General features: G+C 39.4%; 1 protein-coding gene across 8 annotated transcripts; it reads right to left on the bottom strand.

Annotated features, from left to right (window-relative positions):
• Nucleotides 1–1,569: 1,569 nt before the first annotated feature.
• Nucleotides 1,570–26,249, bottom strand: MARCHF7 (membrane associated ring-CH-type finger 7). Of its 8 annotated transcripts, none has more exons than XM_059475692.1 (10): nt 26,123–26,249; nt 20,372–20,522; nt 16,134–16,292; nt 13,893–14,076; nt 12,146–12,313; nt 9,428–10,541; nt 8,998–9,167; nt 7,657–7,766; nt 6,164–6,277; nt 1,570–2,476 (listed from the first exon to the last, which is right to left on the bottom strand). In XM_059475692.1, exons 2-10 carry the CDS (start codon nt 20,510–20,512, stop codon nt 2,225–2,227), a joined length of 2,412 nt encoding a protein of 803 aa, XP_059331675.1. In that variant the 5' UTR covers nt 20,513–20,522; nt 26,123–26,249; the 3' UTR covers nt 1,570–2,224. The 8 variants fall into 8 exon arrangements, 6 of the variants coding, with proteins under 6 accessions (XP_059331675.1, XP_059331676.1, XP_059331677.1 ...); XM_059475693.1 differs by lacking the exon at nt 26,123–26,249 and adding an exon at nt 25,793–25,834; XM_059475694.1 differs by lacking the exon at nt 26,123–26,249 and having other exon boundaries at nt 9,428–9,581; nt 9,747–10,541; nt 20,372–20,537.
• Nucleotides 26,250–27,280: the final 1,031 nt, after the last annotated feature.

Genomic DNA, 27,280 nt, shown 5'->3' with positions numbered 1-27,280 from the left:
TGGCACAGAACAAAAGACTACTGCACAGTAGCAGAAGTCAGAATTTCCAGTAACGTGGAAAAGTATACTCTCCTTCTCACCCCCAACACAGAGGCCCAGGATAGACACTTGGAGCACATCCGGCAGAGCACCAAGGCGCTCTGCAGGAGCCACAGCCCTGAAAACTCACGGTGGCACTCAACACCTTTGCATCCTGTCAGCCTCACAGCTCTTAACTGGCTCCAGGACGGGATGAGGCACTCAATCCTGCAGCGTGTTCCCATCAGGTATGCCTATGAATTGCTGGAACCAGCAACCAGCCACAGTTATTCCTTATGTCTTGAAACCCTGGGAACTAGCAGGGCGCGTGCATGTGCGGACAAGACAAAATGCATGTTTGCACAGACACCTGCATGGACACAACGTGCGGTGTGCTAACAAATATCCGCTGGCATGGACCCACAAGAGCTTGCACAGATAGGTGTGCCCATAGACAGAGATTTCACAGCACAGCTACATAGATGACAACTAATCTGGCTGCTGCCAGGGTCCACCCATTTGCAAGGCAGCCCTCCTTGGAGAAGGCAGCTGGGTCTGGTGGCACCATTCTTCCCAACTGGTGCAATCAGACCCTCTACTCTTCACCAATTCACCTGGGTATTCACCCATGTCACCGTTTCTTTTGCAATAAAGCTCAACAAGGCTGTAGAACATCGAACACAATATCACTTCAACCACATTTGTACGTGGAGCTCCTTACATCGCTCACCTTCGTGGAATGGTGTTTTGTTACAAAGACTGAGGGAAAATTTTTTTAAATATCCTTCAAGTCATCAATTTATTAGGGTATCAGAACCCATGCTTGTAACTCTAAATGTATTGAGTGCATATAAAATACTGATTGCTTCACTGTATGACATTTTATTAAGCGGTACCATCTACCTCAGCAAGGATTGAACATTTATTATAAACTTCAATTCACCTTCTTCATAAATGAGTAGGAAAAATCTTCACATATGCCGGGACCTTCACTTTTCAGATTAATGTCCTGGAGCTGTATTTCAACTAATTACTGAATAATACTCGTAAGTGCTGGCACCAAATGCCTAAAGTTACCAGAATGGGCATAGAAATCTGCAGTTTCCTTAGTATTCCATTCTTTCAAGTCTTACAGATCACAGCCCAACTCATGTAATGCTAGCAAAGGTAACTCTGCAAATCACGAGTTCATTTCAGCTAGTAAGGCACATCCTTTCCTCTGCACAAGTTAGTTTTACTTACTGCAACAATAAACTAAACTCATGGCATTTCAACATACTGCACTCTTTGCCAACACATTGTTTACTGAGGTTAATTACAAAACTAACATGTATCTGTAGGACATACAATTCCAATACATGTTTAAGAATTTATTGTACCACCATTTATAGAAAGCATTTCAATCCAAAATGGTCAGAACTATCTTAAATATCTGGGTAAGAATTCAGAAACATTAGTGAAGATATCCCACAGACTCCAGCTTTCTATGTTTTCAAGTGTAAGTTCTGGTAGATATCCACATTTAAATGAAATGGACAATACCAGCAGAGATGCATACCTCTTTTGTCTTTATTTATAAAGAAGTGACAACACTAGAAAACACACTGATAACCGGTGCTTTGAACAGTGAAGGTGGGATCTAAAAAAAGTCTGATTAAACTAAACAACCTTAGGTCTTTATCAAGTTGCATATCTGCCAGGAATGCTGAAATGCAAGAGTTCACACCTGCAATATTCCATAGTGGAACAGCCACATGATATCAAATATAATCTCAGATTTCCAAACTGGTACATAAAAAAAGCCATCACCAAGTATTAAAAGACCACTGCAAGTTCTTATTGCTTTTTGAGTTAAATAATAGTCTTCATATAAGCCTAAATCCAAACAATCTCTACGGTATCTTGCTTATCCTCCGGTTCATTCATTAACAATGGAAGCAATCAGTTATATGATGCAGCAAAAGAGGCATTTAGGAACACCTTAACAAAACCTATTTAAGTACACGGGCATCCCCACCCTCCCCCTGAAACCCCCTATAACCACTTAGTGCCAGTACAGGAGCAAAACTCGGTAAGACAAAGCCAGAAGTCTGACTACAGTAAGAAGAAAACACAAAGGGAGATAGAGCTTCCTTAAATATTCAGAATCTGATGTCTTCCAAAACAAAGTACAACATCCTCATAATTTAAAAAGGGAAGTTGCTCTCTACGTATCTAATCCGCACACATGCTGAGTAGTTCTCAAGTCTACTGAGCTCCACTGTGCAGCAGTTGATTTTGAATTCAACAATGCTTCAAAAACTACAGTAATATTCAATGCGCATTTTACTAAGGAGAGGAATAAAACAAATGCATGTTGATGTTGTTCTTGCCAGTTCAGCATTTCTGCAGCAATTCTGTTTGTTTCTTGCAGTATGAAAGTTCTACCAGCATCAGTCTTCAGAGTCATCTTCAGAAGCTGTTGGAACAACACAGTGTAATCAGAAGCCTTGACAAAAATGTGTGAAAAATTAAAGCACTTTAGGATGAATAGAAGAAATAAGTGATTTTATAATATTAAATAGCAGATTGCAATACCCACCCAAACCTTGAGTAATCACATAACTTAATTCTTACATGCATCTCATGTCCTAAAAATGCAGCATTTTCAAATCAAAACTCAACAGAATATACAATATGCTGTGTCCTCCTACTCTCCTTCCTCAAAATAAGAGGGAGAAAACTTAATTAAGCCAGAGATTCAACTTTTATGTAGTGCTTAGCATGGCTAATTCCAGCAGTAGTCAGAGGAGGATATACTCAATCCATGACAGCAGCACCCAACCTAAGTTAAAATTAAGTTAAAAATTTGGATACTTAAATACCTAGAATGATCCAGCAGTGTAAACAGACTCTTACATTTTTTTTATATATATATCTTAATGCAACCCGGGCCTACTTGGAAGAAGCTCCTCTCTCCACTCCAGTCCTTTCAGCATATGCAAGATGAACACAATGCCCGCATATGCACAGGATTTGTCGTTGCAAGGTGAGTCAAAAGACAAATATACACTTGTCAACTATGGTAGAAAAGCCCATGCACACATCTACATTAGGTTTGCAACATGTTAGCCTCTCTGTAACAGGAATTTAACGTGTCCTCTTAAGCCAGGTCTGCAGACAAGAAAGTATTTATAGTAGAGTAACATGTTCCATTCCTGAACACAGAAAGAAGGAAAGTCTGACTCCTTGCTTCTTCAGTTCTTGGAAGAGAAATGTAACTGAAGCGCATCAATAATAAATCTAGAACTCAGTATTCCTCACCTGCAAGTTAGAGGCTGAATCAAATACAGACTGAACTAGGGAGTTAAATGACACTCATTAATTTTTCCTCTAGTAAGGATGCACATAACTTAGGAATGAATTCATAACTCAAGTCTACTTTTGACCACTCTGAATGCAGAAATAATCACCTTGAACCAGAACTCCCTCTTTCACACACACACACACACACTCCCTTTCTTTATAGTATTCCAAATGCATCCTGTGTACTGAAAACCCATATGAAGTTGACAGACACATGCACACTATGAAAAAAAGGGTAGACCAACTACCCTTCTACTGCCTATTCAACATGCTCAGAAATAGATCCAGAGTACATTTACCAGAAATTTAGATGTATCAGCATATAGTGTTGAATTTAAACACATTAAAAAAAAAAGCCATTAGATGAAAAGTAGGCTAATCCTTTGGTTTGCCAAAATTGGCAACCTTCTGACTTCATTCAAGAGGTCTGACAGATCTGATCAAGGATCCCACACAACCAAAAAGTGTGTATGAATGGAAAAAACAAAGGGGGGAAGAGGGCAAGAAAAAGAAAAAGAAGAAAACTGGCAACACAAGTGTCTAATTTAAATACAGTAATTCAATTCAATTAGTAAAATTCAATTCTAAATGTTTCTTTCATACTATTTTCCTACTTTCTCTTGTAAAAGGCAGCAACCTGAAGGTCACCATTTATCCTGTAATTATGAATTACCAGAACTACAATAACCAAACTGTAACTACTAAGGAATTTTGTTATCGATTCCAGATAACACTACTGTGGTCTAAACAAGTCAGTGCTGTTGGGAAGTTAATAATGGAGAATTAAATTGGTGCCTCCTCAGAATAATTCTACTGATGATGGAAAAAGCACTGCTGAGTAAGGTTTTCAGTAATCATGTTCAGTATTATGAATCTTGGCAAGGAGGATTGTACTCATTAGCTTTGAGTTGATCTAGTGGGAGGGGAGGAAAAGAGGGGAAGCACCTACTTTCAATATCTTCCATATGTGCCTGAAGAGTTCTTGCAAGGTTAATAAACTAGAAACAAGGCAGAGAGAAAGTAGTTTAAAAGTTGCAAAGTTATCTGCAGAAATTTGCAACAAGTTAGCAAATTTTTCTTCACTTTTTACATCCCAAAGCTTCATGACAGATCTTGGTTACCTAACCCATTTGCCCAACTTCCAAAAAACAATGAAATTTAACATAAATCCCCACACACTAGGCTTCAAATTGCTATTACACAGTTATTTCAGCTGCAAAATGTTCATGGTAGCAACTTGTGACATCATGCTCTACAGTCTGTAGAACACATCGATTTTGAAAGCAGCAAACATAAACAAGTGTCAGTTCAATGAAAACCATTCCTAGAAACTCTGATGCAGAGAAAGAATCACAGTAAGGACTTGCATTAGTTAAATCCATTTCATATAATTCACAACTAATATGACAAAACAGAACCCTCTAAATGAATGTGGTTCAGGAAAAATTCATAAATACACTTAAGTTCTTGTTTATAATTAAAATCTTAAGAGCATGATTACTATTGGGCACAGTGGTGGTTTGATGTAAGAAACACATGGTATCAAAATCCAAAGCCAAAATTCCTACGATTAAAAAGTCTCAGCCAAGTGGTTTTCGTCACTGCCAATCTTCATCACTGCTTCAGTTAAAAGCCCAGATACTGAGACACAGCTTGATAAGAGTTTCCACTCATATGCTTGATATAAAATATTATCATTGATGCTCTCACTAGTTTAAAATGCAGTGTCACACACAGAAGTATGTAATGCCTCCTCTGATGGGAAACCAGTAAAAACATATTCTGCAATACACTCAAGCTAACAATCTGTGCTGGATGCTGACTACAATTATATCATGTGTCTTCTATATCTCTACACTTGCAGCACAGAAACTGGAGCATGGAATACAAGCTCTATGTTGGATCTGTAGAGGAAAGAGGAGCATGCTCTAATACATTAAAAGATTAGATAGAGCACAGTCCTGCCTCTTCCAAATATCTACTACCTGCTAGCAGTCAACCATTCCCATATGCACAGGAAAAGGTTAATACTGTCACTCCTTTGTAAGAAAAAAGCCCTAAAAATAACTGGCTTTTCAGGAGCTCAGTCGACTAAGAGCACTGATTAATTATCTAATATCAAATAAACATGTAGCAAACTGGATTTATGAGTGAATCACTGTGCAGAAAGAACTCTGTATGCTGATCTCTTACTGGTTAAAGGTGTACTTAACATGTCCCTAAGCTGGACCTTTCCAGCAACGAGAATGCAGTCAAACGCACCTAATAAAGGGTTTGGACTAATGCCAGAGAACTCACACTACAGCTATAGGCTGTTGCAGAATGTTAATATTCAAGTACACATTTAGATGTACTCTGGCCGACAAGCACTAGTCTAGTGCACTAGACAAGCACAAGTTCTAGTCCTTTGCAATACAGACTTGCATAATGAGAAAAATTAAACAAATCAGGTAGTCCAGCATTCTTAACTGCATGTTTGGCACAGAGAGAGGTTTTGCATAAATTCACAATAATCACGACAACATGTATGCTAACTGTATGCTCTGTGCTAAATGTGTGCTAACTAATGAATTACCAACAACTTTGACAGAAACTATTCTGTAGCAGAGTACCTGCAATTATGTAGTACCTTCAGCTTCCAATCAAACACAGCACACTGACAAGCACAGCCCATTTTAAACCTAAATTTGTTTTAAAAGTGTGTTTATTGGGTATCTAGCTCCTAGGTCACTTAACGTAACAATCTGCTTCAAAATTCTTTGTATGAGTAATTCCTGCCAGAAAATCACTGCATACTTACTCTGACACGTGTGCTGGCCTCATTTGCAGTTCCTAACAAATCAGAAAAGCGCTGCTCGCATAAGTGTAACAACACTACAAGGTAGAGACCAGAGCTGATAAATTCATAGTCTGCCTTAAAGGAGATCAAAAGAAACATTCAGAATGTCAGTAATACATCTGCATATATTATTCAAGTAGAACAACAATTAGATTTTTAATGAAATCATTACAGAGTTATCTCTAGTTGTTCGAAAGAATTAGGAAAATGTAATACTAAAAAATTTAAGTTGCTGAAAAGCTATTTATACCTCTGGTCCTTCCCATCCACCCCAAATCTAACATGTTATCCTTGAAGATAAACAGAGCTCTACAAATTAGATCTGTCAGCCTGATTAGTTCAGAGGAAAGAATGTGCGAATCAGAGTATTATATCACTTGGGGAAATCAAACCAGGATTGCTGGTTTCTTCTCTGTGGTCTCAAGGCTTTACAGAAAGCCAAAATAAAGGAATATATTTTAAGAATGTTAAGATGTTATAAATATTTGAGAAATTCCTTTACCTGCTAAGATAAAAGAAAAATTTTAAAAATGCTACTGCTGAACAGAAAATTTAGTCAATTCTTTAGGAAAAAAATTCACAGTTCTTATTTCTATTAAAGTGCAGTGACAGCAACCAATAAGCACTAGCACTAAAACAAGATGTCTTGAGAAAAACTTTTCAGAGACTTCCTCGATTGACAGGAATTCGAGTACTAGGGTAAGAACTTACTTTAAATAATAAAAAAATTAGAGGTTCATGTTTTGCCCCAAAATTGATGTCACTTGACACGGATTCTTACAACTTGGTATTTTCTTTAAATATTTCAGGTAAGCTAATAGCATTAATCTTCATATATTGTCAGATTACAACCCAGAGAATAGCGAAAACCCCTCTGAATAAAGTTCATTAAAAACACCAGATTTGTGTTATTTACTCTTTTTTTAAATACTACACAATCCAATGGGTCAAAGATATTCTATTTTAAATAACAAAAGTTATACCAGGGGCCTTTGATTATTTTTAAGTTAGGAAATTATTTGAAGGAGCAGTTAGAAACTGCTAGAACAGAGGTTAGTTTCTACCACTCTAATGAAATAAAAGAAACTTGTAATTGTATGTTTAAAACAACTGCTAAACTGTGTTCAAAAACAGCTAAAAGTGACAACAATGCCTGACTATGAAATTCAATATAATCACGCTAGAATTCACACTGCACCTATGTGGCACAGACACTGGATTACAAAGCTAGATGACAGATATGCAACTAAGGAAAGAGGTATGTTACACTTACTGAAAGCTCAGCTGTAGGAAGCATAGCAGGAAGGTAGTGGTAGTTGGAATGTAGTTGATCCACATTAAAATTACTTTATATGCATAACAGCCCTTCTGAAATGGAGATGCATTTGGCTTCTCTAAAGACTGCCCTCCCAGCACTAAAGCAACACTTACCAAATAAGGTAAAATATACTAACTTGTTCATTTGCATGTGCCCTATAAAGTTCATGAATGTCAAAGTCTTCCAGATTGAGATGCAACTTCTCTTTGCACAATTCACAAGTTGTCACTGCTTCCAAAGAAGAACCTGGTGGGGTGGTGGGCAAGGGGAAAACTCAGTGTCAAGTTTCAACAGTCTATAACATACAACACACTCATATAAACATTAAAAACTCTACGTAATTTTTGACTTTATTTTGCAGAGCAAGATTAGAAGAAAAGCAAGCCTCTAATAGGAATGTAGTGACATCTGCTACTGTCAGAATTTAAACGCTGTAGAATGTTTATTCTCTATCCAGCTGCACCTATTTTGCCTCACATTCACACTGGGAATTAATATGCATCTTCCTGCAAGTATGGCATAAAATCGCTTCTGGGGCTTTCTGAATTTTACTGTGTAATTCAAATACACACAAAAGTAAGAATAAATACACCACAACAAAGTTATTGTTAAGTAACGTTTTGTCTTAAGTACCAGTTTTAAAAAAGACTCCTCCATAAGCAACAAGATGAACAAAGCAAGTTGATAGCGGACTTATGTCTTCATATATAGCTAAATAATTCAAATTATTTTTCTTCTACAAGCTGAGGCTTCTAAAACATCCCTTTACTGATCTCTGGTGCTGAGCAAAAAGGTCAGATACTAGCACCTTCCTTTGGTATAAAGTATTTCATGTATTCTATCAAGCCACCTACTTTTAAGAATACTGCAGGTAACAGTTACAAACCAGTCAATCAATCTGTTACAAAAATATTTCTACAGCATGCAATATCTGAAATGTTTCTTAAAGATTTATATATGCACTTTTAAGTAATTTTTGAACAAGCATTTTTAAAGTGCCTTGAATGGGAGTTAGTATCTTTAAGAAAAAATTAACATACTTTAGTTACAACTCAAAATAATTTCTGGATTTTCAAATTCCTATCACTGCTAACAGTTAGCTCAGCTATAGAAGTCTTGGAAAAAAGCACAATCATTTCCATAAGGAAGGGTGGGGAACAAATGCCACTCAAAGTGGTACCACTGAAGTGGCAGAGTAATTCTAAAGCTACACTTCTGCAACGTTATCTTTTGTTCAATATCTTAGTAGACAACCCCAAAAAATGCAGTTCTCTAAACAAAAAATACAGTTCTTGCAACTACTCACATGAGAAGCTGCACAGAACACAAAAAGCCTGGAAGTGCCATACTACTTTTTGTAGCAGCAGCAGTTTGTCCCCACTGCTCGCTTTCCAACTAAATACCCCAGTAGGTGCAATTCTTCCAATAAGCCTCCCGGTATAACTGGAAGTCCACCTTGGTCTAGAGTTTGCTTTACCTGAATTTATCTTCGACTGCAGCCATTTTTTCATGCACTCCTGGTGAACATACTGCAGACTTCCAGTGCATTTGCATGGCTCTATTAAAAGGTTGTCAGAACTTGAAGAGGACATCTGACAAATTCTGCATATGTCACCCTCTTCATCTTCAGAATCTTCTAAAAGCAGGCTGAATAGGATGCAATACCAACAAACGCTGTGACATTTCACGTAGGACTTTTTGAAGAAGGACTTTTTCAGAATTCCACTTATCAAACTGTTCTCAAATGCATGAGAATTAAAACAAACTTCTTCAAAGACAAAAGTGAGAATACAACTGAGTTGCCACCTCCTCTACAAGAAAGTTTTCTTTTAAAATCATGATTGCAGAAAGCCCTCTCAGATTAGAACAGGTACATTTTACTGTTCCAAAAGAACATACTAACTTACCTTTCCTTTATTTTCTGGAGTCTTTCCGGATCTCTTGAAGGTGGTATTTTAGACTTGCCACTTTCTTGTCCATCAGACTGATTCCAGCCAGAGGGAATAATATCTACAGTTATCATAAGATTGTCAGACAGACTGCTTCCTAATGTTGGAGGCACTGCAAAGCGAAAGAGAGAAGCAGGCAGAATTCCTGAACCTCTTCCACTGGAGGCTGAATCTGGTGGGGAGGCAGTAGCTGTAGAAATAACAGATACTGCAGGAGTTGGTCTGCCCACAGAACACTGAGGAGGGCTATCTGATGCTTCAAGAGAGATGCCCTCACCTGACTCTCTCCTTCTAAAGACATGTTGTGATCTAGCAGTTAAATCAGGGGTAGAGATCCTTGCAGATTCATCTCTTCCTTCTCTTCTTCTTCTGGAAAAGAGAGGTGTACATCTGTTCCTCAAAGAGGACGACAACCAGGATCCTGTGCTCCTACTTTCAGTGTCTGGTCTGTAACTTTCCCCATCAGAATCAGAGCTGCGATTCTGTGAAACTCCTGATAAACCCCACCTTCGTCCAAGAAAACTGAACCCCTGAGAAGTTTCAGATGACTGAAGTCCTGGAACCCCCGGAGTTGCAGCTCCATTACTACTTGACAGAGCAGTAGCTTGAACTCTTGGGACCGCTGTTGACTCTTCAGGGCCTAACGATCTTGTATGCAATGGGTCTTGGCTAGACCTTCGAGAGAAAAATGTGGATGACATACTAGATGCTAAACGAGACAGCAGCTGTCTGGTTGTGCGCCTCCCTTCACTGTCAGCTGCAGACTCATTCAATGACCTCTGAGAAGATAAAATCCTTTCGGAACCACTTGAGGAAAGCGTTTCATCTCTAATGGCACTAAGAGAAAATGCTGGCTGCACACTCCTCTGGGGAGATTCCAATTCATTTCTCCTTTGTCTTAAAGAATAGCTGGATCTTGAAGAGCTCACGTTAGAGTCTCTGTTGAAAAAAGATGGCTGATGATCAGAAGGCAACTGGCGGTTCATGGGTGCATTCAGCCTCAAAGTGCTTAAGGAGTTTTCTTTTGGTCTTGCTCCCTCTGCGTATGAAGAGGCAGGCCTGTCTTGAAGATCTGTTGCAGAAAAGCAAAGGAAAATACTATGATGATGCGCACATACACATCAGGAAACATGCAAGGTTAGGTTCAACAGGGCTCTAGGCAACCTGTCCTAAATGAAGATGTCCATGCTCACTGCAGGGGGATTGGACTAGGGGACTTTAAAGGTCCCTTCCAACCCATACCATTCTATCATTCTAACAAGAACGTCTTCTGTAAATGCTGCCTGAGCATCTCAACACACTGAGAAGAACTCCACTGTAAATGAACCATAGTTCACATGAAGCAGCTGAGGTGGCTAGAGCCCTTCCTCAAATAGCTGCACTGGGTGGTTGTGGGCGGGAAAAGGGGGAAGAAGAAACAAGCATGGACAGATGAAGGTAGGAAACAGAAGCTCTCTATGTAGTCTCAATTTTAAAACTTTCATCTTTGCAGTTTTGGTGACTTTCTTTTAATGGGTTCTGCATTGCAATCACAATTTACTGCTCAAAATGAGCTTTATTTATCTGGCAGATTCCAGCTAATGAAACATCTGCACAGATGCCAATCATCTACCATATGCTTTTGATTACACATCAGGGAACACAGTTGGGAGTTTTTTAATAGCACTTAATAGGACCACGACTGCTAGAAATGCAGCATAGACAGTACAAAGCAAGGCTGCTCCCCAGTCCACTTCTCCCATAAGGCTCTACCAGGTAGAGTAGCTGAACTGTCCACTTACTAAAAAGTGCTACGAGTATAATGACATTAAAATATACTCTTCTGTCAAGGCAAGACTCCAGGACAAATGCTGAAAGTAGTTTTTAGCTTTTCTGCTTAGCTTCTATACTTAGAAACGTGGCATTTTCTTTAACTTCTGCATTACAAAATACAACTAATGCATCTGCAAAAGGTTGCAGATCAAAACTAATGGTGAGCTTCCCCTGACACAGCTCTAGAACATCACAGCACTCTGAACAGAAAGTGAAAACTACACTGCTGAAGTCCTTACTAGTCCTAGCAGTTGCCACGAGACAAACCTCTCATGTCAAGTGTGTGTTTATTCATTTTTATTCTCAGTGTCCTAACAGTTTTCCCTAATAACCATTTGAGAACCCAAACAAAAAGAGATAATATGCACCTTTAAGAAAAAGTTCCCTGGGTCAAATCAACATTATTTCTCTTCACATACCTAAATACAAAGACATTTTAAGACAAATAAGAAATGAGCTTTACTGAGTAATCACAGAGTTACAGTGGCCATCATCAACACCACAATGCATCTACAAGCTAGACCATACATATATCCTTCAATGGTTTGGTCAACGCATGGGAAGTGGCCAACCAATTTTATTTAAAAGGATACTTTAACATCTATTTTGTGTTTGTGTTTTGAATAAAATGTTAAAAAAACATGCCCAGCGAAGTTTTGTATGTTCCATCCCTGGAAGTGTTCAAGACCACACTGGATGAGGCTTTAAGCAATCTGGGATAGTGGAAAGTGTCCCTGCCCATGGCAGGAGGTGGAACAAAAGGCGCCTTCCAAACTAAATCATTCTGTGATCCTATGAACATGTTAAGGTACTAAAAGCCATACAAACTGTAGGTTTATGAGCTTTCAGTTACACGAAACATACATGTTGAAGGTGAAAAGTCACTGTTTCTATAGCTGGGATCCAGCAGGTTATTAACAGACAGATCTGTTCTTCTTTCTAACGGTGTTCGTTCTCTAACCAGATCACTTCCAAGGGAGCCAAGCATTACTGATGAAGATCTAGGAATCCTACTGCATCTCCAGGAGGAATCTAGACAGAAAAAGTAAATAGATCCCGTTTTTGTAATCATCTAAAAGTCCATTAAAACTGGCACTTATACAGACATTTTTGCTATTCATATCAAGGGTAAGTTTAACATTGCCACTAGGCTGACCAAGGACCCAGCTGCCAACATAAAGCTAAGTGCACTCTGCTTATGCAGGCACTTACTTCATCTTGCAGAAAGTTGGCTCTGAAAGCTAAAAAGTAGTAATACTTTTGTGAAGAGTCAGACCCATTAATACTACTACAAGATACAAGAGGAAGAGAAGTAGCATCTTGCTTCCTAATGGTAGCTAGTTTTTAAAAAGGTTTCACATTATAGCAAAACAGCAGCTTAAGACTTAGCAAATACTGCCATTCCACTTGACATTACTTAAATGAAATTTCATTTCTCATAAAAACAGCTGATGAAGCTTAAATGCAGTTTAGACACAACTTCAAGAACAATGACTAGCACTCTCCTTGTTCATATTACAGAGTAAAACACTTCAGCGTAAAAATGGGTCTTGGTTTTTGTTAACAGCTACAACAACTACATAGCAAGCTGTATATACATCAGCTGGGGACAAAACTCTAGTTCCAAAAGAGTCTTCAACAGCTCTGAAAAATTCACCTAGATATCACTTCATTGCTAACTTAGAAAAAGAAATTTAAGCACTCATTGGTCAGCAGTGTGACAACCAACCAACATAGAAATGGAAAGATAAACAGCCCTACACCATGAGAAATGTTAATGGTTGCAGTTTTATTAACAGAGTAAGAAAGTATCAATAATACTGAGGTTTGAGCAGGAATTTATTAATTTTTATTTGGATATCTATGCAATTCCATAAGGTTTATTAAAAAAAAACATTAATCCATACTCACAAGGGTAATCTGAATTAATTTAATGATCTTTATCAAAATGGTTTAGAAATATTTTTAGCATAAGGTTTTGGCTGTTATTTCCTGAGCTTTAGACTTCTGCTGGCATATTGCATAAATTCTGTCTATCCAAGTTTCATGAGCTTTACCCACAGCTTCAATGAAAATCTCAGGTTTTCCTGAAAGAGCTCCTAGAGAATGAGTTCAGGCCCTGCTAAAAAAGGAACACTTTCTTCCCCAACCCCCTAACGACAGTGCTCTACCAAGCCCTGATGCAGTGCTTGAACATATTGCTAAGCATGGTAAAGATTTCCTTTCTGCTGTCCCTGGCACACATTGATGTATCAACAGTATCTGACTCATGAAATAAGAGCAGCTGCACGCATTCTTTTCTTGACATCCTAACCAATGAAGGTATGTTTGAGCTACGAAGTTCAGCCTGACCACAAACGGAATAGGTACAGGTAATAATTCTGAAATGGTATGAGTACAACTGGACTTTCAAAAGACCATGTAAACATCATACTCGGAACTTTGGACACTGTTATCATTGTGAACATACTTTTCAGACAGGCATAATTTTTCATTCATTAAGAAAGATAAAGGCATAATATTTGAAGCAAGTCTTTTAAAACTTGGTAAAACCTCATCTTACTACTCAGACAATTTTGATGTAGCTCAGCTCAAGGAATCAACCACTCACCTGAAAAGGCAGCCAAGCCATTACTTCTCGCAGAAGAGGTAGATGTACAAGATAGTTTAGGTCTCTTTGAATCACTATCTTGCTGCTGGCTATGCAATCTTGGACATGCTCCCATGTCCCACGCTCCCTGAGTTCTCTCAGACTCACCATAAGATCCAGATGTGAAATGAGAGGAAGATGTAGACTGAAATAACATTAAAAAATAAATTACATAGTGCATCAGATGCACTTACACTCCACAAAAGTGTACATAACGTAAAACTCACAAACATTGTAAAGAATAGCTTCAGATACAAAACCTTTTCTTTAAAAATAAAGTAGGAATTATGCTTGTGCTCTTGATTAGTATTTCTAGGTTTACTCAATACAGTCCTACCAACAAAACTCAGTTTCTGTAACATTCAACATTTTATTTCCTTTCCAGATAGATGTGGCTTACAACAAAAAATTGTTGCAAAAAGGGGGAAAAATTATATTCCTGGCCTGTAAGATGCTATAAACACAATCAAATATAGCTTTACAGATCCCCAAGGGAACACATCTTGCTGTCCAGAAATGGCCAAAACTTACTTTTTATCAACCTAAATATATAATTAGCGAAGGAGTGAGCTTCAGGAAAATTGTTTGAAACAAGTATATTTTGATTACAACAAGCTCAAGCACAACTGAAGGACTTCAGAGTAAAGAACATGTATAAAGCAACTTTTGCAGTGTACAGCACCGAAATAAAACAGTCTTCAGAAATTAGCACTATAGGACCTAGAAAAAAAAGCTTGGAATAGCCTACAAAGCTGTTTATCTGGTTACTTACAGTTAAGGCATTCATCTTCTATTTTAAATACTTCAGGTTTATTTTTTTCATATAAAAAAGAAAAAATTAAGCTCAATCAAAAAGCTGAATTGAGCTGTTTGTCTTTCCAGAAACTATCCACAACCAAGATCCTTTAAAGATCAACCAAATTAGAGTACATAATATCTGTGGTTTATTTCTACTTAGTTATGGTTTTTACTAAGTTTAAGCCACAACTTCTTACTCTTTCACACTAAGTCTTTTAAGTATTTCCCTCATCTCACCATAAAAAACAGGGAAACAAACCAACATTCAGAAACCAAGTACAAAGACAGAATACTTTCCCTTACTAATCTTCTATTTAACATATCACTTTTATTTCAGTAATTTACTACTTGATATGTGGAATTTTCAGAGTATCTTCTGCAAGGTTCACTTGCATTAGAATTTACTTCAAGAGAATAATCAACTTTAATTGGGGAAAAAATGGTTTTTACCTTGAAAACCATAGCACTAATTTAACTAGATATGTAGACCACTTAGAAGCACAGATTCCATTTGCATTTAAACTACAGGTAGACACCTACCATGACCTCCCCTGAAGACCAACACATGCACACTAGTTCCTCCCTCCCCACCCTCCAATATCTCAGTGTCTTCACCTTTGACTCACCTAAGAAAACCAACACCTCTTTAATGATGCGAGCCCAAACATCTTTCCCTTTGAAAGCGAGTAGAATTTTTATTTCACTATCGTCCCGCCAAACTTGTTCACAGTTTTCTGCTTTTCTTATCTTAATATTTCTACCATGCTTTAAAGTATTCTTCTGTCACTCTACAATGCATAAGCATGCCACAAGCAAACTACTTTATTCTTGGGAGTAACCACGGCACATTGCAGAACCCAGTTAAGACAAACTCTCAGGGCCTGAGTCTTGAATCTCAAGTAACCATTCTTTTGCTTGTAAGTAAGAACAATCAGACTATGAACTACACCTCGCAAGTAAATGTCCTAAAGTAGGTCTCCAAACCCATGAACTTTGTGTTAACTCACAAAGCTAGCACCACCCAAGAAACACACCCCCACCCCAGGAAATACCTGAGGGAGCAAGTGTAAGTAATATGAACTTTGCCATCCACAGGTCTATAACTTGTCTGAGATTCTAATCACCCCCTCCTTTTTTCTTTTTAAATGGACTTTTACAAAGCTACTGACTTTAAATGTATTTCTTAACTCTTAGTAAAACTAATATACATCATTATTTTCACCCTCTGAATGTTTTTAAACACTGCTATCTTCTAGTTTTTGCTCCAACTTGAATTAGTAAGATCTACTTATCTAAAAACATTACAGAGAGCCCCTGCAGGCAGCTTTTCAGACTGGGAAGACTAAAGTAAAACTCTGGGGTTTCAATCTTTTTTACCAATTATCACACATTAACAGTTCTCACCAATCTGCCTCTGCTTCCCAAAAATCTTCCAGAGTGAGGGTGATCAAGTGTCCCTGAGTAGCGCGTTGGAGACGACGCTGTAAGCTTCCAAGGAGTTTCACGGGTGTCCCTTTCTCCAATTCTCCAGTCTCTACTGGAACTATTCAATACACCGGATTCCTGAAGAACAACGTGATTATCATATGCATCTTGTAACTTAAAAATAACTCAGTATCTGGTCTGAGTATTGAAAATACAGGGAAGTGGATGCAGTAACAAATCTGGGAACATTTATTAAGAAACCTTGAGGGACAGCCAAGAAATGAAACAGGCTTAGAGAGAACCACTGGCAAAAGGGAAGTTTTGTTATTCCGTTTTTTTAAGTACTTTATAGCAGCTCCTTCATCTGTCCTCTGTTTTGAACTAGGACAATAAAAAGACAAAATATAAGGCTTCTGAGGCATTGGCCCTGACTTAGGTACTGCAGCAACTGAGCAGAATTAAGGGCCTGATTTTCAAGTGTTATGCAAAAAACCCCACAGGTGTAGAAAGGGTCTCTATGACAACAAAAGCACCTCTATGGCCACTAAAACAAGCTGAATTTCAATGAATAGGTTATAACTGAGGAAAGAGACTGCAATTTCATTTGCTCCATAGAATAATAATGGAGATTAGCAAAATTAATAGAAATAACAGAAATGCAATAATTTTATTAACACTAAGCAGCATTTTTGAGTGATTATTTGTCCATTCTCCTTCTATGAACTATGAGTACTACAAACACAGTAGTTGCTGTCACCATTTCTTAAAAGCAACAACCAAGCATTCAAAGCCAAACCAAAACAATACAAAAATCTCAGCTTGTTTTCTTTCTTCATTTCAGCTTCAGATTATTTAAAATCCCTTGTCAGAATTTAACAATTAAAGCTCTACATAAGGTATTCTGGCTATGGTGTGTGTTTTCAGCAGCTGAAAAATGTTATCAGGAAAACATTCCAAACAATTTTATTAACTGCTCTTGACCCTATGCCTCCACTGCAAAAAAAAAAAAAAAACTTATAATTCATTTGTCATAAAATGTTTACTATGTTGAATCATAAAGGATACAATTTTCTTTCTCATACCATGACACTAATTTGATTTTTTTATTTTAAAGTTACCTGGCAACAACACTATATCCCATACATCTGATTAGTTTACAATTAACCTCTTTGTTATGCCGCCTCAGATAAGCAGGGGCTAGTACCCAGATTGATCTCAAAAGTGCATGACGTACAATTCCATATGTACATGAAAAAAAAAAACCCAACAAAACAACAAACCCATCCAATAGAAACCTTTCATATTTGCTAGCCCTAATCAAAACCAAATATAAATTTGACTGATCTGTCCCAGAAGTTTTTGCGTTAACTTATAATCAAGTGTTCTCTCTACAGAAATTCTGTATTAAAAATCCAAGTCCTCCTTATACCTAAAGAATTACTGATAGTTCAAGTTTTTCTTCTAAATGACAAATGTTTAATTATTTGTAACTGAACTAGATCTTAAATATTTTATGGTAGATTTCTTAATGGATTAACAAAGTGAAAATGCCTCTCCTTTGTATTCCTATCTGACTGGACTTAAACTTTCTTGCTCTGTAATCTTAACCTGCCAGCAATAAGGCAATTTGTTCCTTCCAGCTCTGTAAATACCAAAGGTTAGTCAAGAGAGGGAGCTTCCTACAGTTTTATCACTAAGCACCAGTGTTGTGTAATGAGTTCTCAGACTACCTTCTACAAACTGGGAGTGGAAAAAAGGGATACAACATAATCTTTTATACAAATATTTTCCCTGCTGTTTTAACTGGCAAGTGTTATGAGATCATTCCTCAGCTCAGAATCACTTTGCTCAACAGGAAATAGTCAAATGAATACACAGTGCAGTGAACACACTGCAATTCATGTAATAAATGAAATAATTAAAGATATGTTGTGTCAAAATCTTTTAACAGCACTAGTTCAGCTGAAGACTTGTGATCAATGGCTTTCAGTACACGTACACTGTGTGGACTGTGTCCACATATCTCTACAAAAGAGTAAGATTGTTCAATTTGCTTTTGCTGAGCAGCCAGACAGCAAAAAACATGCAGGACTCCAAAACACAAAAATTACTGACAACTGCTTCCCCTTGTACTTTCAGCCTATATATTGTAGCCTATATAACAACAAGCACATGCATGCTGAAGATTACAAAAATGTAACACACACACAATTAATTGTGCTAAAAATAATGTTCTACTACTTGTAAAACTGTTTCTCAAAAAGGCATTATATAATACAATGTCCCAGATAGCTTGCCAGCAGGGACCAAACTCCTAACCAATTTTTTAAAATATGAACATTTAATCACAGAGTTAAGTTTCTGCAATTTCAAAGACCAAAATGGGCTTACATTTCTGGGCCCAAAATTGAGGTGAGAACTGCTGACAGGAGCACAAAAAAAGTACTAAGATAATTGAGCAAAACTGCTATCTGTTGCTTCCAAGTATCAAAAATAATTTCTACAGTAGTTTTATCTCTGCTTCCCATAATACCCTCCCAAACTGCAAGTACCTGCACAGCATGAATACCTCCTCTTGAGAACAGCTACCCTTCCCCACAAAAGTAGTTTGGTTAGTATAAAATGCTGCTTGTGAAATGGCAAAAGGCCTTTTTTAAGTCCCATGCAGTACACAGAAAGCCCAGCTGTACTAACAAACTGACATGACAGGCTCATGTGAGTCTCTGTTGGTTTTGCGCAGTGTGGCTTTTGGTAGCTGCCAAAAACCTTGGGGGCCAGAGAGGTGGCTTCTGTAATTAGCTGCTGAAAGCTTCAACTATGCTCGGCAGAGCAAATCCCTGATGGCTCTGAAGATGGATGGGCTGCTGGTCAAGGCTAGGCCAATTAGAGATGGTAGTAACACCTCTTGTGATGACAGATTTCAGAAATCAAAACAAAAGAAGGGATGCAATTTTAATTTGAGCCACAACAGATTAGAAGGTGAGAACATGTGAGGGAAAACAACACAGTGACACCAAGGTCAGTGGAGAAGGAGGGGGAGGAGGTGCACCAGAACCAAGATTCCTCTGCAGGCTGTGGCGAAGACCATGGTAAAGCAGGTTGTCCTCCTGCAGCCCATGGGTCCACTGGGAATGCAGAGATCCGCTCGCAGCCCATGGGGGAGGTGCTCACACTGGAGCAGGTGAATTCCTGGAGAAGGCTGTGATTCAGTGGCAGACCCGATGGAGATAGAGGGCCCCTGCTCCCAGGCTGCAGCAGCCTGTCCTTGGAGGCCTTCATCCTGTGGAAGAGTGAGCCACGCCACAGCAGTTTTGGGAGAACTGCTGCTCATGAGAATGGACCCATGATGGAAAAGTTCAGAGAGAACTGTCTCCCATGGGAAGGACCCCTCAGCCTCACAGGGGAAGGACTCTGGACCCTGAGCCAAGTGGAAGAAAACCTCAGGTGAGGAACTGACCAAAATCCCATGCCCTGTCTCCATGCACTGTCACTGGGAAGGAGGGAGGGGCTGGGAGAAGCAAAGGTGGTTTTCAGGGATTATTTTACTTCTTATTATCCTCCTCTGATTTTATTAGTAATAAATTAACTTTGTACCTTTAAGTTAAGGCTGTTTTGCCCTTGGAGTGTTTTGTCACAGTCCTTAACTCATGAACCCTTCACTAAGTTTTTCCCTCCTCTGCCCAGCTGTAGCAGGGGAGAGTGAGTGAGCAACTGTTGTGGATGCCTGGCATTTGACCGGTGTCAAACCACAACAGAGTCTAAAGCTCATCTTCTTACCTTTTCAGAGTATAAACACAGGAGGTGCTGCAGAACAGTATAGCCTTGTATGACAACATACTGTACTTTTTGCATCACCAACACATCAGGTATAATGCCCTACATGTGTCAAAGTTCAAACAAAACCCTCACGTCTCCCTCAACAAAAAACTCCATTTACCCAGATTTAGGATGGCAGTGGTTCATAAGAAAATAGATCCATATTATCAGAATGCCCTCTCATTCATTAAACAGCTGATTTCTAAAGGTGCAGCTACAAACAAGAGCAGGTAAAAGCAGAAAATCTAGAATTACCAGTTCACTGATTACTGTCACTGGCCTGGTTAGTAAATTCTTGCATTTTAGAAATTTTTTTGTCTAAGTTTTGGGGCTTTTCTTGGTTAAAAAAGACATTTTTAAAATTATTTATACTTTAAAAAAGGAAAAAAAAAATACATTACCTGGTATCCAGATTCTAATCTCCATGAAGATTCTCTTGTACTATATGCACCAGATAAACTGTTTCCAGTTCTAGATCCTACAGGAGAGCTGGAAGGCTGAAGAGATATCCTGCGAGGAATTCTTGAGGGTTTTGCCTCCATCCTTTGTATCCTGTACAATGACATACTGATCATTTTTTTCTCATGGAAGCAGGGAACTCATGCAAAATAGGCACAGGTCATTCTGGGTGTAACATAAATATGACTCACACATACAAATATTTACACGCTTTGGTCTGACTGCATCAGCAAAATGGGGAAAAAAGTTCTTATCCTAGTTTTTGTAACCTCTTTACATCTCCCATCCCTCATTAGAAAACTACAGTCCCTTTTATGATTTGGTTACGATATATTCTTGCAATTTTAAGTGTAAGAGGTACTCCTTTAAGAACCACACAGCACTCATATTAACGCAAAATGAGTCAGGAACAGATTACTCAGATTTCTCAAATTAATATATTACATTTTTGCTAATGAACTGCATCTCAACACTTGCAGAAATTATATTCAGATTTATTCCTCAGGGTTGAAATTATGAAACTTCACCCTCCTGTGAAAAAACACATCTGCATCTATCTGCCTTCAACTTCTACAAAGACAGCTCCCAGGGAAACTAACATAGGCAAAGGAGCACAGGTTATCTCATAAGTGTATTCATAAATTGACTTCTCACTTGCTGAGTGTTTATGTGCCTTTTGCTCTTTCTAGGCATTTCAAAAGAAATGCTCGTGCCTTTTCCACATGAGATGTGCTCCTATACTCATCCCTGCCCTTGAAACGGGATCTGACTTGATGTTTACCTAAAACTCAAGACAGCTAGTTTCTTCTTTCTCAGGACAGTAGAGACAGAAGCAGACCACAAACGTTAGCTCTTAAAAAAAATTTAAGGAAACTGCAGTATCCTCAATGGTGTGGTACATGAAAAATAGCATGACACATAACAAACAGATGGCAGAGAATCGCAGTGATACAGAGTGATTTGCCAAAGTGGTACAGTCTATTTAACCACTTCTAATTCTGGCCTACCCTTTTGAGAACAGGAGTAAACTATATTGATTAAAAAAAAACCCCTATCCATCAACAAAGCACTCTTTTTTCCCACAATTCAGTCATGCCCATCAGTATCACATTCTGCAAAAAGCTGCTACATCAATTCTGACACACTTCATGTCTGGCTTCAGTTTCAAGGTGAGTCCACATATTCAGGACATTTAATCTTTGCTCAAGTCACGCTGAATTAAATATTCTACCTGGTAAAAGCCAATTAGTTTGTACAGAACTCCACCGACCTAACAGTATGGACAGCTGAAGTTAGTTTCCTTAACCACTGCTCTCATGCATGTTTATTTGTTACCTAGCTATACAAGAGCAGCCAAAACGCTTAATATTGCAAGTAGGACTCTAAAGTATACCAGGTTTAAGTGACTGTTTACCTTTGTGTACAAAAGAACTACTGGCCCATATTACAGAGGACATCTGCTTCTAGACCACCCTTCCAACAGCAATAACCTGTGTTTGCCAAAGCCATCACCAGGTAAACAAGATCTGGTTAAGAATCTAAAATGCTCACTTGCCCAACTTTGCATCAATACACTGAAATAATTAATTAAATTAATTTCCCAGATTACATTTAAAACCTTTGGTAAACATTCAGCAATTTATGCAATTCTCAAGCTGCAAGCACATCTGTATCAATACGAATTTTCTAAGCAGTAGTCCAGAGTTCAAAAAAAACCAGTTAATTGTGGAAGTTTAAAAGAAATTGATTACAAGCCTAATTATCTAAACTACAGCACTTCAAGTGGATCATAGTTCAGTAAAACATAACAATCATATTTATTTTCAAACTGTAATGATAGTTAATTTATCCTTCAGAGTAATCTGCCGTGATGTGGTCTACAAGTTTAGTACTAGTATGAAGCTGCAATGAGTGTAAAAAAGTAACTATCAACGCTGCAAACTATAAAACTAAAATATCACAATAATATAGACTAGTGTAGGCTAGACAGGACAGCCGTACGTCTTGATGAGATCTGACAGTCAAAGCAACGTTCGTCTGTGTTTTAACCTGATATAAAATACAACGAACAAACACACAAAATAATGGATCCAAGTCTGCACTATTAAGTACTCAACAAAGAGTGCTGGCATTATCTCCTCTATTATGGATCATTCTGTTTCTGAATTACTTTGTTTCAGATAGGTGTGGAACCAGATGAATTAAATAGCATAGATAAAAGTCAGACATGGACACACATGGAAAATGCAAAGGTTCTAGAAGGAATGGAAGTTCTCATTAGTAGGAATTAATGTCCAGATGAGTCAGCGGAGTAGACAGAAGCGTAAGACAACTTCAAAGACTAAATTATAAATCATCTAATACTAATAAAATTGCTTATGCACCATCCACAGAACAGATTAAGAGCATTCAAACAGAACTGGATGGGGTGGAAGACTGGACACCAGAGCCAACTACCTGCTAAAGATGAAATGGAGTCCAAAATTAGCAAATTCCTTCTACAGATGTACATAAAAAGGCACAAGACTAATTTTCTCCTTCAATGGTAGCCCCAAGAGGACAGACAATGTTATTCATCAGCTTAATCTTGTAAATTAGCACAGGTCGTGATTTCAATCCAAGTATGTCGGGATAATACTACCTGTAGAGTATTTCCTTTCTACAAGTAAAGAAATCTTGCAGAAACTATAACCAAAAAAAGGTGTTTAAACCAACTTAAGGCAGCACAATAGGAAAGGCAAAATTTAATGCACCAGTTTATGTATACAAATTGTGATTCATTTCCTGCATACAACCTTAATTTTTTTCTGCAGTCTTTGCTTCAGCCAGCAAACAAGAGGATCTGCTATAAAGATCAATCAGAGTAACATAAGAATAAGCATTTTACATCCGCCATGTCTGATGCAGAAGTGAAAAGATGCTGAATAAAAGGCCTTATGATCTAGGCAAAGAACTTCAGGTCAAGGAAATCAGACTTTCCCTTTCAATAAAGATGTTGTTGAGATGAGTAATTTTTAAAAATCTGCTGCCCAAGAGCTCTTCAATTTCTGGGCATCCATTATAAAATTTATTTGCAATCCAACTAGCAGAAATCATAGAATAGTTTGAACTGGAAAGGATATTTCAAGGCCATCTAGTCCAACCACCCTGCAATAAGCAGGGACATCTTCAATGAGATCACATGGCTCAGAGTCCCATCCCACCTGACCGTCCATGTTTCCAGGAACAGACGATCCACCACCTCTCTGGGCAATCTGTGCCCATGGTTCACTATGCTCATCATACAAAATGCCTTCCTTTAATTCACTCCTTGTCCTATCACAACAGGCTGTACTAAATGTCTGTCCCCATCTTTCTTACAGGCCCTTTTTAAGTACTGAAAGGCTGCAATGAGGTTTCCCCAGAGGCTTCTCTTCTCCTGGCAAAACAACCCAAATTATTTCAGCCTTTCCTCACAGTCTTACCCAGAGGAACAGAGATGCAGCTGAAGTCAACGGAGCCATGATGCCCATTTACTAGACAGACAAAACTAGATCTAGGCACCTCACCTCTAGTGATCAACACTAGTAAGATGTCTTTTGGGTCTTGGAACTTTTTCCCCAGAGTTCTCCAAATACCATTTTAGGCACTGCAGCTTGAAAGCCTGAGATGCAACTGTCTTCATAGGTGGTTTGAATACAAACAAAACACATACAAGGCTTATGCTGAATCATAGCAACACAATGAGGTGGTTATAAATAATGTGAGCATGTTAAGCTATCACAGAGCACAGGACAGAGCAATACAATGCTCTCATGCTAAAAAAAACAACCACACTATTAAAACCACAATAATACTTGTCTGCAAGGGGAATATTGAGCTTGTATACAATATTTCAGAATGAGAATGGTTTCATTTTATGGTATCATTATCTTAAGGGTTTTCCTGAAGAAAAACACTCAAAACCTCAAACATTTTGTTTACACACATAGGAATTCAACAAACCCCAAGTGGTAATTAACATGCTATAGCAAGTTCTGTAATGACAAAGTAGATACCTCAATTTATGCAGAAGGTAGTGAGACCAAAAAATACTTAAATGTCTTCTCTGAGGAAACAATAACAATTATCATGGAACCAGAAACTGGGTTATAGTCTGAACTGATTAAAAAGCCTGTTGTTGCCAAAAAGCAAAGGAATACCTTACTCAAATATCACACCTGATGTGCCCTTCATTGAGAACTCTCAACACATCAACCAGTAAAAATGCACTTCTGGCTTCTCTATTATTTTAACACTACTCACACTCATACCCAACAATAGAAAAATGAGAACACATACAGCAGAATGAGCAGCACTCTTCTTATCAAAACAACGTATTTCACCAGCTTATGCCATATTACACTACTCAGCAATCAAAACCTCATGAAAAAAATTGAAACAATTCTAGATCCTCCTGAAATAAGGGACATATGCAATACCTCTCAAAACTTGGTCAGAAATCAAGTTCTGAAATAAAACTTGTTAGTCATACCTGAGAAACACATGGCCAACTTGAAAAAGGAGGTGGAGCTGCACAGCCTATTTTGAGCACACAGATCAAATGTCCTGCCTTCTTTGATCTGTCATCCCTCCAACAGCCTTGTAAAAGACGAACTAGACCTAACACAGCTACCGATGATAAAAGATCCAAGCAGTCCTTGAGGGAAAGCAATGCAATCTCAAAAGACAAAACCAGTTACTATCCTTAACTGTCCATTTTTATACCCCTTTACAAAAAGGGATTGACAAAACACAGAGAGCAAATATTTCTCTTCTGCCTTGACCCTCTCTATCAATAAAAGAGGAGCAATTTCAGGTAATCGCGTCTAAGAGTAAGTGAAGTGTTTGCCAGCTTCCATGATTACTACCAGTTTTAAGCAACCTTGTACCCTCCATTAGAGGGAAGCATAAGCTTCACTGCCTGCTCCTAAATTCATTCTTCTAGCTTGGAACTATGCACTGACACTTCTACCTAAGACTCGAGCTCTCATATCTACATGTTTTTGTGTGGTTTAAAATAAAACTATTCGTAAGATTTCCTCCCGAGCAACCTCGGGAGAAAACATGCTCACGTGTCTTCCTCGGAGCTTACAATCACGTTTTAATGACAAACGAGACAGAGCTCACGAGTCTTTCTCTCACTGCAATTCCTCGTTACGGCTATTTTCTCAACCTTCAATGTAGTGAAATTGACAAATAACTCGGGAGCCTCTCAGGAACCTCTCAGGAGCAAGAACATTTACAAATGTCGATGGCTGCCCACGCTGCCGCGGCTGGTGCCCTAAGGCTGGGCTGTTCTCGCAGCCAGCAGGTGCTCTGCAGAGCCGCCGAGGGCATCTCACCTCCGCCGCCAGGCCCCGGGAAGCGGCTCGCACGGCTCGGGCCCGGCCGGGCCCCGCGGCCGCACCCGATCCCGCTACTCCGGCAGCATCCGGCCCCAACGGCTGGGCAGAGGCCGCGAGGTGGACGGAGAGGAACAAGCTCGCCACGAGAGCGGGCAGGGAGCCGAGCGGCCGTTGGCGGCGATGGCGAAGAGAAGGCGGATGGGCCGGCCCCGGCACGGCACAAAATGGTGTCCCCGGCCCTGGCGTGAGGCCACCAGGGCGCGCGGGGCCCCGCAGCAGGCGCGGCCCGAGCCGCAGGCGGGCCCACCGCGGGCGGTCCGTACTCACCGTCACGGCCGGGCCGCCGCGCAGGCCAGGCCGGGCCGGGCCGAGCCGCCCGCTCGCGGCGCTCCCGCAACACAATGGCGGCGGCGCGAGACCGCCCGACTGCCCGGCGCGGCCACTCCCAGCTCCCGCGAGAACTGCTGCCGCGCGGGCCGGTCCCGCGGAAGGGGCGCGGCGGGGGCGGAGCCCTGAGCGGAGCCTGAGGGCTGTGGGCGGGGCGGAGCCGCATAACCCTCCAGGAGCGGCAGGATTCGCTTCACTATGTCCAGCAGCGTCTCCCGAGGCGTCCGAGGCGTCCTCCGCCTTCAGCCTGAAAACTGCATCACGCTCTTTGAGTTTTCTGTCTCTGTCACATTCTCTTCCTTGCCTGAACCCTGTAAATTAATTTCCCCGTCTCTCGTCACCGGGTACACCCGGCTATCCGTGAAGGACGCGGCGGGATGGGGATGTTGGGCAGAGCCCCCTGAACAGAATTGCAAAGCAACAGAATTGCCGTTTATTTAAATTGCATTGCGGCCTCAGTTATGTCCTCTTGAAAGTAAGACATTGGCAGCCATTTTTACTTGAGGGGAAGATGTTGCGTGATGTTTGAAATCAGGAGATAATCTTCCCAAATTCTTAAAATGCTAAGTCTTCACATAATCACAGCATTTAGATTAGCAATCCTAAACAAATTATGATTTCCAGTGTCCCTGGCCACTACAGAACGTGGGAGAGACTTCACAGTGTGTTTCTGAGCCAGGCCCTGAAGAAGGCAGGTTATGTTATTACTAACGAGTCTAGACTTGTATCACAACTGTCATGACCTTCAGTGATCCAATCTCCATCTGTCATCAGTCTGCAGCGGGCCTTTCCTGAATCCCAGTATGTGGGATTAAGTGGTGAATAAGTGCCATAGATCATGCTTTGCAAGTAAAATAAAGGAGTGTGCAACAGTAGCAGGCTGGCTATTCTTTAAGGGAGGATAAAAGGAAGAAAAAGAAAAGAAAAAAGAAAATTTTAAAAGGGAAGAAAAACACAATCAAGATACCCTGGCATGGGGCTACAAGACATACAAATTCAGTGTGTCCATGTCTAATAGGTCTGACAGATCTGAGACCTGTGTAAGACCAGCCTCGCTGGTTAGAAACTAAACAGTGGTGCCTAAGTTGTACACCATCC

This window comes from Ammospiza nelsoni, chromosome 7, assembly GCF_027579445.1.
Source record: "Ammospiza nelsoni isolate bAmmNel1 chromosome 7, bAmmNel1.pri, whole genome shotgun sequence".
Lineage (NCBI taxonomy): Eukaryota > Metazoa > Chordata > Aves > Passeriformes > Passerellidae > Ammospiza > Ammospiza nelsoni.
Note: the sequence above shows the minus strand (reverse complement) of the source record. Positions and strands in the feature narration are given on the sequence as shown.